Source organism: Pelobates fuscus, chromosome 1, assembly GCF_036172605.1.
Source record: "Pelobates fuscus isolate aPelFus1 chromosome 1, aPelFus1.pri, whole genome shotgun sequence".
Taxonomy (NCBI): Eukaryota; Metazoa; Chordata; class Amphibia; order Anura; family Pelobatidae; genus Pelobates; species Pelobates fuscus.
Window position 1 is genome coordinate 467,918,930 of NC_086317.1, and position 14,429 is coordinate 467,933,358.

The following is a 14,429-nucleotide window of genomic DNA, read 5'->3' on the forward strand; positions in this document are numbered from 1 at the left end:
TTTTTGGTTCGGCTTAAAGTATGTACTGTTACTCCCAGTGGGCAGTCAGTGATAGGTGGCACTCATTCATTATTCATTGTACCTATTTTGGTGAATACAGAAGGATAAAAGGTTGTCCTGAACTTGCTGGGAACCTAACCGCAGCTCGTAGATACTGCAAACACTATTTTTGGTTATAGTAACCAAACTTCCTAGCCTGCCCCCTCAACTTAAAAATCAAAACAAAAACCTAAACCTTAAACGTATCTCTGCTCCAGAGTCAAGGCCAAGTTCTCCCCTCAGCCCAATCCTCTTCTGCTGACATCACTCCACATTGCAGGAGGGATGCTATAGAGGACAGGCTTATGGGAGGGCATGGGTAGCACAGTGGGATGGGCATGCCGCCATTTGATTCTTCTCGCCGGCATGCAGTGCGTGCTGACATCAGACATCCAATATTCACAGAAATTACATTAGCCAGTCCAGTATCCTTATTCCAGATTGGCTAATGATGCCCCAATAATGTAGCTGGGATGAAGGTAGACCTCAGGCAACAAAGGGGTTAAACTCTGTAATTGCAGATTTTGATATGGAAACACTTTCAAATTACAGAAGTAATTGGATAAAGTCTTAATATAATTGTTGTGTATATTATCTGTAGTGTTTAAAAATACACAAATATATATCAGCGAACACTCACAAAGTATACTGGTTGATAATATTAAGGAGTATTAGCTACATTAGCTAAATATTGTAGTCATACCATATGGTCATACGGTTTTAAGCTAATCAAAGTACCCCAATATCTGTGGGTCCAAACTACATTTTAAATGACCATTAAAGTCAACCAGACTACTTCATCACATTGATCTCAGTGGTCTGGGTGCAGTGACCCTGTCCTTTTAGTCTTGCAATTGAAAAGATTGTCGTTTTGTAGAAACGTCAATGTTTCATCACAGGGTTAAACGCACTTCTAGTGGATATCTTTCTCACAGCCACTAGAGGAGATTCCACTGCGACAAGCGAGTTGGACTCATTTATGCGATGTTTGACATACATGCGGACATTCAACATCATCGGATACTGCTCATAGGGATTCAGTGCTTCTGTATCAGAAGCATTTGTTTGGACGAGGTCAGCACTTCCCGCGTATACCCTTCTTACGTCTGTAATGGTTCTATATGAGAATCATTTAATTGGACAAGAAGCACAGTGAAGACAGTGGAGGAGCTGTGGATGCAAGAGCACGATGTTGAAAAAATGGTAAGTAAAACCCTTTATTTCCATTCTTAATATTAAATTCAGGGGGCCCCTCTAAATAGGGTTGGTATTCTTAACGTTATAGTGTTCCTTTAACATAGGAGATACATCTAGTAAATACTGCACCACATTTTTGCTTTACTGCTCTATATCCTCCGTGTATTTTACTGCAATTTATGTCCTTTCCAGTACACCGACCATGGGACACTTTCAAGTAGTGGCCATATAATATGAATAACTTCCCACTTTTTGTGACTTGGAATATGTGATTTAAAAAAAAAAAATCTGATCGCGTATGCTGATCTCTATCTGTTTATTTTTTTTTTTAAACATATTTGAATGTTATAATCCTACCTTCTCTTTCCTCCAGATGAAATCAACTTTCTTTAAGAAAAGATAAAAAGACAAAGATAACCTTCGTAAAGTTAAAATACCTGACACTGGAGTAAAAATGTGCTAGTTATAAAATGCCATACAAAATAATTATCATGACCACTTTTAATTATGCCAGGCATGTCACTTGTTGAAGGTGCAAAAAAAAAAAAAAAAATCATGCATGTCTCCCTCTCCCTAAAAAACGAAGTAACTGAACTTTTCTCCGAAAAGAGATGACTGATTTCTCACTAATTGCTAGAGTATAATGTAAGGACACAAGAGACAGCTTAAAATTCCTGATAAAATCTGCATGAAGGACAATTCCGTAATGTTTTTTGAATGAGGAAGCGGCCAAACCTATTCTGTAGTTCAATGGTAACATCTCAGTAATGATATTTATTTAATGAGACATTATGGAAAACTGATTCCATTCTGTACAGAAGAATGTAGAATGATATATGTAGAGCGATCAATATTAATTGCTGTGAGCATCAACCCCAGAGGTTAATACCGCTTTCCAGGATAACAGCTCAATTTCCTTTTAACATCTTCTGGCTTCTCTGCAGGATACATTTCTAAATGGATTTGTATTATATAAAAATGCTAGCCAACCTATAGCTCACTAAGAATCTATGTAGCACTGAAACACAAGTTTCAGGGATACTCGAAAACTCCAGGGTTTATGAAAAACCATAGGACACTGATTGGTACCTAGTGATGGTTATCTAGTAATGGTCATTGATGGTTATCGAGTGACGGAAAGTGATAGTGAATCTAGTAAAAGACAGTGCATCTTGTGATAAAAGTGATGGTTGTATAATTATGAACAGTCATGGTAGTATAGTGATGGGCAATGATGGTTATATAGTTATGGACAATGATATTTAATCTAGTGATGGCCAGTAATGGTTATATAGCCAGCAGTCAACAATCCTGGAGGCCAAATTAAATGTTACTGATAAGGTTCATTATGAATAATGTCATACAAATCAGACGACATGTTGCAACTTGTGATATAGTGAAAACAATGGAATGAAGACTCCACCCAAAAAATAAATAAATGAATGGACCAAGGTTCCACTACAAGCCAAAATAAACTTTAGAATAGAAGAATGTCCAGAACAAACCTTTGATAGTGATCTAAGTAGGATCCTAGTAGGATCACCAAACTAAGAATTGTGCTGGACATTAGTCTGTCCTAATTCAACCAGTGATATAAGCATTCAAGATATGGTTTGATGGCACAGAAACAGGCAACAGAGAATAAAGGGAACATATATGGCATAGTGGAAGGAGATGGGACAAATCAGACTGATGTGATGTATAAACTGATAAAAGAAAGGAGGAAAAATGGAAATGGAGAGAAGCTGAGATAGATAAAGGGAAAGCCAAGATAAACAACAGGACCTGACGATGGTAAGAAGGTTATATGGTGTGAAAGGGAATATAAGCTAGAAGGGATCAGAAAGGCAGGGAAAGAGGGGAAACAACAAATTCACAAAAGGGGGAAAGTTTAGTTAGGAGATAAGAAATTAAAAAGAAAAAAAATAGCACATGGGACAGAAATGAGGAAAAGGTGAATGAATTTTAACCTGATAATTTGAGAATAGACGCATGCATGTTAAAACCTTTTGCTATTACTCTAAACACAATAGCCACCACATAAACACTCCAAGCACCATAACTACTGCAGTGGCTAGGTGCCCCCAATGTAAGAAGTCTAACCACTTAGTAAAGTTTGACTTCTTACTTGCAGTCTGCTGGCTTTCCTGGCCAGCTCACTGGCCGAGATTCTTAGCTGATTGCTCTCAGCCAATGATCTAAGTCCTGCACTGCCAGACTTAGCCCAGAGCTAAGAGTTTCTGACTGAGAGGACGCTTGGAGCGGTGCCCGGGGCACCTCAGGTAAGAAGTCAAACTGTAGTGGTTTGTAGTGGAATTTTGTAAAAAATAAATAAATGATGTCAAAAGTTTTTGCTTAACTTATAGAAAGAAATACATGATTGCTTATACCATTTATATGGAGCCTTCATATGTGCACCTGAGCTTTTACAATTCCTAAATACGGTATATATGCAATCTGCAGTTTCAAAGATATAGTTTGGAACCATCCATCTCATGGTTTATAACCATAGACCAAAGCTATGTATCCACTTACAGATTGAACAAGTTCTCATAGAGTTTTACTGTATTCTTCGGGAAAAACTGTGAAACTTTTTTTGTACTTTTTGTTGTGTTTTTGTTTTTTTTACTGCATGATTTAAGAGAAGTCTAAACACGTACTTGCTAATGGAAGTCTGAATCCTGTCACTTGGAGAGAGTTGTTTTTTTGTTGTTTGTTTTTTGACGATACTGCTGGTGCTTTTATCACCAGCTACAGCAGATATTTATAGTTTATTTGCAAAGATTGTTGCGGTTCGATGTTCTGAGAGGAACAAAAACCTCGCTCTATTACAATGTTAGGTTTAACATTAAGTGAAAAGGACTTGGGAATAATTACAGTTCACGAACTAGGAAACAGTATGCAATGCTGGTCTGCCCTTGCAAAGGCTAGTAAGGAGCTTTTGTGTATAAAACGGGTTTTGATTGAAAATAAAAAATATATAATTTTGCACCTTTACAAATCAATGATACGACCCCGACCTTTAATATGTGATGCACTTTGGGCACCAATTTTAATGAGGGATATTGCAGAACTAGAAAGAGTGCCGGGGCAAGCTCTAAAAGAAGCAAGGGGGGATGGAAACATTAGTTATGAGAAAAGGCTAGAAAAACTGGATTTGTTTTCTTTAGAAAAAAGGTGCCTCGGAGGGGTTATGATAGCACTAAACAAATATATACAGGGTCAGTGCAAACTACTGTGTGCTAATGTAGTAATGTAATGCCTGTTCATAAGCAGGAATATACAACAGACAAGAGGTCACCAATTGAGACTGGAAGAAAGGCATTTTCACTTACAGCAGAGAAAAGTGTTCTTTACAGTAAGAACAATAAAGATGTGGAATTCTATGCCTGAAGAAACAAAGTTGTTTTTTAGTATATCAAAATGCTAAAATACCTTGCTTATAAGTATTTGTAAGGAACCTGGAGGGATTACTAGCTGTACATCTTATTAAAAAATAGCAACATAATGCAAAAAGTATTTCTGCATTTGAGCACAATATTTACATACTGTAAATATAATTAAATCATATATATCTAAAATAAAGGTATTTAGAAAATTATTTAAGTCTCTGTAAGAGACTGTTTACTCCCTTCCCTCCCTGACTGTAGGAATGATATGACCCATGGAAACTTCTTGTACTGTAGGATAAGCAGGGGCTGAATTTACATTTTCAACGATAGGCATTATATCAGTGACTTATCAGTATACTTATAGGCATTATATCAGTGACTAGTGGCTTCTGTCAGAGAAATGTTGCTCTATAGGCTGGTGACTAAAGTATAAATGAGGCTGAGTGAGGCTTTGCGGACTAGGTTTCATTCTGCAAAATGCATGAAATTATTTTTGTTTACTCTATTTTGATATTGAAGGGGTTAAATATATTTCCAACATATGGCGATGCTTCTTACAGTGTGTTAAAGGGACTCTATAGGCACCCAGACCACTTCATCTCATTGACGTGGTCTGGGTGCAAAGTCCCTGTCTCTCTTAGTAATGCAATGTAAATCATTACAGTTTTTGAGAAACTGCAATAATTACCTTGCACCACTAAAACTGCCTGAAATGGCTTTCAATCAGCCACTAGAGGCACTTCTTGGATGTTAATGGACTCCAGGTCGCCTATATGATGCTGGACGTCCTCACACTGCATGTGCATTAAACCCCCTGTCAGATTAAAGTGACTTTAGCTGACGGAGGGGGGGTCTGCGAGAGAGGGGTGGGACCAGATGGCACTATGGTGTTTTATTCCTAACACTATAGTATCCCTTTAAGGGAGACATAAGCAGATAAACGATAAAATTAAAAAGGTCTATCATAATGGTCCCACACTTTTTAAGACGGATACACTGTCTTCCATTTCAATCCATTACTATTTTACTTTGCGTTATTGTTCAATAACCAGAGTAATGAATAGAGTTTTGCATCTACTCTAGCAGTGGTTGAGTCATTATGGGATACCTTCGGTGATACTCTAGTCTTCTCATTATTGCTATATATGTAGTTTTATTTTTCTCTGCGGTGCTGACTTTAGTGGTAAGGGCTATCTCAGCCGAAAAAAAGTTTGAATAAAGAGCATAACAAACTAAACTGTATAACTATACAGGGGGTTATTCAATAGATATGGAAATATGGAGAATTGACAAGGGAAGTTCAAAATGGCTCAATAAAAAAATCTTCAGGAATGCTACTCTCATATTATTAAATAAAATGCATTTACTTAGCATCTCACTGACATGAGAAATAATATTAAAATGATTTGTGTGGTCTAATATGAGTGTTCTATGTCAGATTTATCAATGCAAAGTACAATACAATGGGCACGCTGATGCTCATAATTCAGTGTGTTCAAGAAGGAAATAGTTCTTCTTATGTCACATTTTTGTCTACACAGCAAGATCATCAGATAACTTTACCAAGGTTTTTTTTTCTTTTTGTGAACGCAAAATATCTTCTGCTCGTCCATACAAGGTCACTACAAGACATTATTTTTTTAAAAAAATGAAGGAATGAGACTTTAAATGGTATTCTTGTCACTAGATCCAGATTGTATTCATAACACCGGTCACAGTAGCAATGCCTATCCTGCCTATTACAAGTGCTGTATGTCTGGATGTGTGGGAGGGTGAAGGGAGGGAACGTGTCATGCGTGCCACCCATCTATTTGTGCCACACGTGACATCCATCATCTCAGAGAGACTACTTACGTTCCGGGTCACTGGTTTCCTGATCGCTCTGCTCCTTGCTCTTGTAGAATGGAAACTTTCGTGAAAAGATGATGTTCTTTTTACGCTTGTCATTGAATGACTGTGAAGGAGAAAAGGTATGGGGCAAAAAACAGGGGGCGTCTAATTGTTGTCGCACTCATGCTGACAAAACTAGTTTGTAAATGTGGACAGAACTACAGTGACCGAAGTTTTTTCACAAAATCGATCTGAACCTCTGTAAAAGCTGCATTTATTTTAACCTTATTTTTATTATTTTGCTTCAATTTCTTTGTTTTCCTAAATGACACATTCCATTTTTTCCCATTATAATATGAAATGGAAATGGTCGAATTTGACTGACAGCAAACCACTCGTGTAATCATTCACTGATACAATATTGCGGTTTTTATTTTGAGCTATATCGATAGCCTATGATTTGACTTTTTTTTTTTTTTTTAAATATATAACCTATTATTTCAACCTGTGCATTTCTTTCCTTAGGCAAATCTCTTGTGGCACACAGTTATTAGATACTTTCATGACATGTGCTATTTTAGTATTTAATTATGTTGTAACACTGAGAGCACTTAAGTACTGGTGTACTCTTTTTTTTTTTCAATTTACAAAAAGTGCAGATTTCAATAGAAATTGGCACTTTGATAAATTAACCTTGTTACACCCCCCTGGCTGCCAATCAGACAACCGGTCCTGTTACTTCCTGGTTTGGTTAGCTCTGTGGAGATAATCTCAAGAGGAAGCAATTGCTCACAGCCCCTGCCTTGCAAAGAGTTCTCATTGAGCTGTATTAGGAAGTCTGCAAGGGACAGCCGCAAAGTAAGAAAGGGAGGACCTACAAAGACAAGAAATCTACAGCTTTTGCAAGCTGTGTTAGATATTCACCATTCCCCGGGCGAAGGAGGGGGGCATTATAGGGTGCTAAAGCAAGCGTAGAGGGGAAATGGCACACCCATCAGGGTTGAATTTCTGTTTGCCAGGGCTGACTTTTCACTGGCATTTACCTGCTCAAAGAGAGCTGAAACTGAATGGCATGCCTTTAGTGAGCCAACCTGTTTGATTGGCAGTGAGCCTGGCATCCCCCCTTCCTAGGCAGACCCGCCTTTGGGCGCTGCAAGTGACATCATTCTCATCACTGGCCTGCCCTCTTTTACCTTTCCCACTAGAATTATGCTTTACGAGTTGCAGATGTTGGGGGTTTGTTGTAGGATCCCAGCTCATGGACGAAGCTTGTCATATATGCAGTGAGGATGTGAGAACAGCTAGGAAGGTAAGGGAAGTGATAGAGAATATATTGACGAGGTTATTGATTAAACTGGGATTTGTTAAAAAGCCACCAGGGAATTGCAAACAAGTCAAAATAGCCAAATTGGTAATCCATTAGCTATGCTTCCAGTTCAGCTATATTGGTGTAATATTTGCAATCATTGGAGAAACTTCTGACAGTATAGTGAGCGCTAAGAGTGTTATTGATTTAGCGCAGACATGACAGCTTGGCAGGAAGTATGAATTGAGTATGTTTTATAGTATTGGAAAAAAATATAAATTGTTAATGCAATACTTAAAAGTATATTTAGAAGTTTTTATTTGGTTTATTTATTTATTTTTTGTATCGGTGTATTATTCAGTAACATTTATGGATAGGACTAGACCAAATATTTTGGTTGCTATGTGCTTAATTGTCATGCAGTGTATGCTTAATTTTTAATTTGCAGTAACTATAATTAATTATTATGAAGAAAAAAAGGAAAGTTACAGTTGATAAAACAGATTTTCAGCTTTTTAAATGCTTGTCGCTAGACATTAGTGATTTTTTTCACTAAATTTTGGGTTGTGGAGATCTCAAATTGGCACACCGGAAAAATTGTTAAGTTGGAATTTAATTGTAATTTAGTTTTTAGTTTCAGTTTATTTTGGCATATAATTTGTAATTTGCTTGTCCATTCTCCACAAACCCTGCTTTAACCCCTTAAGGACCAAACTTCTGGAATAAAAGGGAATCATGACATGTCACACATGTCATGTGTCCTTAAGGGGTTAAATAATGACTCACGAATCGGGTGGATGCAGTAAAAGGGGGTGAGGCAATGGCACAGATTGCATCACTGGCGGGGCGAAGATTGGGGACGGATCCGTCTAAACCAGGGCTGTCCAACCTGCGGCCCCCCACTTGTTGTTCAACTACAACTCCAATGATTCCCTGGGTATCTGTTTCATTGAAAAAATCATGGAAGTTGTAGTTCAGCAACATCTGGGGGGCCGCAGGTTGGACAGCCCTGGTCTAGACAAATAGTAGGTCAGACAGGCATGAATGAATGACAGGCTGCATTGAAATAACACAGACCAGCCCACTGAGGGCAGACCACTGTTCTCAGCTCTCTGCAGATACTGTTTCAGTATCTCTCTCTGCAGGTTCCTAGTACCCTTACCATGTGCTAAAGCTACGCTTTCTGGGGACAATTCCCTGGTATCCCCAAAAGCAGTGATATCAGGGAACAAAGTTAGGACACAGGACAGAACCCTAAAATCAGGACAGTTCTGCAAAAGCCTGCAGTCAATCTGTTAAATTCTACATTTATATTACTTACACTTATTACTACAACTTTGGATTTGGCATTTGAAAAAAACAACACTGTTAAATGACTAGTCCAAGCACCATAACCACTTCAGTGATTTTAAGTGGTCATGATGCCTGTAGTCTGTATGTGCAATGTTTCGCTATAAAAATCTGCACAAACAGATATTAATTCCTCAGCTGCCAGAGGTGTAACTACACCTCCTCAAAGGGATGTCATCAGCTAGGGATGTTGTCAGTCAGCCCGGAAATGTCAGTCATTGCAGAGAATGTCAGTCATTGGCTTAGAATAGTCAGCTGATGTTCTCAGCCAATATATGTTGATAACCATGGCTTCTAGCTTCTACAGCTCTGAAGAAGTTGGAAGCCTGTCATTAGATCACCGAGGAGCATCAGAGCCTGGCGGAGAACCAGGCAATTGGACATACCACAGCTAGCGAAATGCGTGGGGGTACTCCTGACATCATAACCTGTGGGCTGTACTAGGTGTGATGCTTACAGTAACTATAAGTAGACTTAATGAGGCTTGATTTCACATCCTCAGTGTGGCAAATCTAGCCACTTCTGGACTATATGCAGTATAGGTTGTCCGTAGGCTGACTGTATGATGTGTTCCGTTAACGGTGTATGTATTGTGCTATGGCCGTTCGCACGCTGGCAGCCGTACGTTGCCAGCGTACCAGCATTCATACGACGAAAACACGGCTATCCTGGCCATTCGCCGTACGAATACGGGCTCCCCAGGTCGACCACACACTCCCAAGTCGTGTGGTACCAAGTAACCGATTGCAACATCGTTGCAATCGGTAATTAAGGGCTCTCCTAGGTGGCCGTCGATCCACTACCGACCATGCGGCGGTCGGCCATCTTGGATCCTTTGTCTCTGCAGCGGTGTTCGGTCGTCGAGAGCCTGGACTTGAAAACGGCTACTCGATGATCCGAGCCCCGCTGGGTTTCCAGAGCGTTCGGGAGTTCCGCGTTCGGTACATTATATGTCCCGTATTTATTCGGTACTTTTAAACCAACTTTCATGTTTAAATGTATTATGTGCGGCGTTCGGTCAATTCAGCTGGGATCAGAGCGGTATTCTCACAAAGTGTGCGCTCCGACCCCAGCTATCTACCGAACGTTCGATTATTCCAAAGTACCGAATATTATGTGAATTATGGATTTTAGAGTCAATTGTCGGTTTTGCTACACGAGGGGATAATCCACTTAATCGTCCATTTTAGTGGGAGTATCCCTCTCGTGTCGCAATGCCTGTTGGGAAAGACACAATGCATGTTGGGAGAAATCCCCTGGATGATCTGTGTGGAAACCCCTTGCATGGGGAACTGTATAAATACGCTGCTTGTGAATAAACCGAGTTAGTTGACTCCCAAACTGTGTTTCGTCCGGTTATTGGGAGGATTGGGAATATTGCCTTGCTTTCTACTCTGACTGTGGATTTCCTGAAGATACCAACGGATGTCGTGGACGGTTATACCGCATACCGTTACAATTGGTGGCAAGCGACGGGATCCGAACCTTACAGCCGAAAAAGCAGCGTTCGTGTAAACTGGAACTACCGAACAAGGAAAGCAAGGGCAATTCGTATGGAGATTGACTACACCATACTGAAACGACAGACTTTAAAAGAGCTACTGGAAGCCAGGGGCAAGATAGCCAGCAACAAATCTAAGGCTGTGCTGATCGCTGAACTAATGGAGGGAGACAGAGCCCGCAGCACTACACCTCCACCAGCCAAGGAAGAGACCCCATTCCAAAAAGAGCTACGAACCAGGTTGGAGTTTCTGCCGCAACCAGTATCGTTGGAAATGTTGACCGTGATGATATCGGATGTACAGGACTATCTGCTGGCAACCAACCCACCAGCAACCCCACCTAGGGCAGAGTCTGTTACTGCCTCCACCTATGGACAAATAAAGCCCAAAGTCCCACATCACGCCTTTAAAGCGTTTTGTGAAGAAAAGGACGAAATCGATGGGTACTTACAGGATTTTGAGCGGCTGTGCGATTTGCACGATCTGGAACCCGCAGTATGGGTACCGCTGCTGGCCGGTAAATTATCGGGTAGGGCAGCTGAAGCCTACCGTGCTGTACCTCGAGAGGACAGCAAAGATTACCCTAAAGTAAAGAGGGCGATCTTGGAGAGGTATGCTATTACCCCAGAAGCATACCGGCGCAAGTTCAGGGGCTTACGCAAACCGGAGAAAGATTCTCACGCAGAGTGGGCACACAAGCTGGATCAAGCATCGCAAGGATGGATACAGGCCAGCAACGCCACTAATATGGAGGAGTTACGACAGCTTATGCTACTGGAGCAGTTTTTTAATGGCTTGTCCCCAGACGCACAAGAATGGGTGAGAGACCGTAAACCCCTCACCCTACCCGAAGCCGCTAGATTGGCGGATCAGCATTTTGATGCCCGGAGGCATCACGGATCACAGAATAAGGTCCTCCCTCGGATTACCGGGCCACCCCATAATTTTACTCCTACCGGCCCCACCGTACCCCTGCACAGGCCAGCACTGAATACTCCACCACCCCCCTCCCGATACAACGGCCGGGCTAACATTCAGTGTCACACCTGCAAGCAGTGGGGACACATTTCTCGGGAGTGCACCCAAAACCGGAGCCGGCAGGCTTGGAATCAGGTGCGACAAAATTTGGCACCAAGGGCTGCTGCACACCATTACCAGGTAGCCCCCGTCACCCAAGAATTGCTGAGCGCTCAAGTTGAGGAGCCGCTAGGGGTGCTCCACGAAGTAATGTCGGTCCGAGCCACCGACAACCGACAACATCATCGGCAGCTAGTAACCCTAGAGGGCAAGGAGGTACAAGGGCTCAGGGATTCGGGAGCCACTTTGACTTTGGTTGCACCACATTTGGTCCCGGGCGCAACCCACACTGGCGGGTCAGTGGCAGTACGGGTGGCCGGGGGAGCAGTATACCGGCTACCGACTGCCAAAGTACACTTGGATTGGGGTGTGGGAGAGGGGACTGTGGAAGTAGGGCTTATGCAAAATTTACCTGCAGATGTTGTGCTGGGGAATGACTTAGGCCAAATGACTTCCGCTTTTGTTCCCCAGACTCCCTATCAGGAGGCACACCCCGTAACCACCCGGCAACAGGCTCGCACCACGGCTACACCGATGCACTCTGAGGCTCAGGTAAGAGACCATGCTCCCCAACCGACCCCCATGTCCTGGGATACCCCGACTACCTTTGCGACCGAAGTCCAGACCGATCCCACCCTCCAAGTATATAGGGACCGGGCACAAACAGACCAAACCGGGCTAGAGGGGGAGCGGTACATCTGGGAGAAGGAGTTGTTATACCGTGTCACGACTAAAGATGTGGGGGGGTCTGTCACCCTGACTAACAAACAGCTAGTGGTACCGCAAAAGTATAGACAGGAGCTGCTTAGAATTGCTCATGACATTCCCTTGTCAGGACACCTAGGGATGACCCGTACCCGGTACCGCTTAACGCATGCCTTCTTCTGGCCCGGCATCTCGCAGGATGTGCGCCAGTATTGCACCTCTTGCGACGTATGTCAGAGAGTAGGTAAACGAGGGGATCGCCACAAGGCCAAGCTATGTCCCCTACCCATTATCGCAGAACCCTTCAGCCGCGTAGCGGTAGATATCGTAGGGCCCCTGCCAAAACCCAGTCCCTCTGGCAAAAGGTACATTCTGACTGTAGTGGATTACGCCACCAGGTACCCCGAAGCTGTGGCCCTCACTAATATACATGCCGAGACCGTAGCGGAGGCATTAATGAAAGTGTTTTCCCGGGTAGGGTTCCCCCAAGAGATAATCTCGGACCGAGGTACCCAGTTTACGGCCGAAGTTACTCAACATATGTGGAAGGTATGTGGCATTAAGCCAATAGTTAATTCCGCCTACAACCCCCAGTCCAATGGGTTATGTGAGAGGTTCAACGGGACACTGAAGCAGATGCTTCGGACGTTCGGGGAGACCCACAAAGACTGGGAGAGGTTTCTACCTCACCTACTCTTTGCTTATAGAGAGGTTCCCCAGGAGTCGACCGGATTCTCCCCGTTTGAATTACTATTTGGGAGGAGGGTGCGGGGACCCTTGAACTTAATTAGGGAACATTGGGAGGGAGAGAGTACTACCAACGAGACCCCTATCATATCATACGTCCTGGAATTCAGGGACCGTCTGGAGGCGCTCACTCAGGCTGTACACACCAACCTCCAGGCGGCCCAGCAACGACAGCGACGCTGGTACGATAGAGGAGCCCGAGACCGCAGCTTTCAGGTGGGACAGAAGGTTTTAATTTTAAAACCCGTCCGCACAGACAAGCTGCAGGCCATCTGGCAAGGCCCATACCAGGTAGTGGAGCAGCGATGCGACACTACCTATGTGATCGGCCCCTGCTCAGGGGTAGGGAAGAGACGCATGCTCCACGTGAACCTGCTCAAACCCTATCATGAGAGGATCGAGGATGTGACGGCCATCTGCGCCTCCTCCTTAGAGGATCAGGAGAACCTACCCTTACCTGACCTACTGGAACCCGAGGCACCGATAGAGCCCTCCCAGGGAGTTCAGCTGGGGGAGCGGCTAAGCGCCCATGAGCGTGCCCAGGTACAAGCGCTGATCGAAGCCAAAGGGGCTACCTTCTCCAATTTACCTGGTTACACTCCGCTAGCCACTCACCGAGTAGACACCCGGGGACAGCTACCTATGAGACAGGCTCCATATAGGGTTCCGGAATCCGTCCGTACCCATATGAAAGCCGAGCTAGATGAGATGTTACAGCTAGGGGTTATCGAACCCTCCGATAGCCCCTGGGCATCGCCGGTAGTCCTAGTACCGAAAAAGGATGGCACCACTCGGTTCTGTGTCGACTACCGGAGGCTAAATGACAAAACGGTGTCTGATGCCTACCCGATGCCCCGGATAGACGAGCTGTTAGATAAGATGGCACGGGGCCAGTATCTCACTACCATTGATTTGTGTAAGGGATACTGGCAAATTCCACTAGCCGATGACGCCGTCCCCAAGTCGGCGTTTGTCACTCCGTTTGGCCTGTACCATTTCAAGGTCATGCCCTTCGGAATGAAAAACGCTCCGGCTACCTTTCAGCGGATGGTAGATCGGCTACTGGACGGGTTCCAAGAGTATGCCTGTGCCTATCTAGATGACATAGCCATCTTTAGCCAGACCTGGGAGGATCACCTACACCACATAGGGGCGATCCTAGATCGTATTGGGGAGGCTGGGTTAACGTTAAAGCCTAGCAAGTGCCACATAGGTATGGCTGAGGTGCAGTATCTGGGACACCGAGTAGGGTGTGGGCAGCAGAGACCCGAGCCAGCCAAGATT

General features: G+C 43.3%; 1 protein-coding gene across 6 annotated transcripts in view; it reads right to left on the minus strand.

Moving 5' to 3' along the window:
• Positions 1–14,429, minus strand: part of DLG2 (discs large MAGUK scaffold protein 2) — a 1,308,393-nt gene that overhangs the window by 32,842 nt on the left and 1,261,122 nt on the right. For 4 of the 6 annotated variants that reach the window (XM_063431306.1, XM_063431329.1, XM_063431321.1 and 1 more), the window contains one exon: positions 6,483–6,582. The exons of the other annotated variants lie outside the window; for them this stretch is intronic. In XM_063431306.1, the coding sequence (XP_063287376.1) occupies positions 6,483–6,582 (100 nt within the window). The remainder of the gene's footprint in view (positions 1–6,482; positions 6,583–14,429) is intronic. 6 annotated transcript variants of the gene reach the window in all.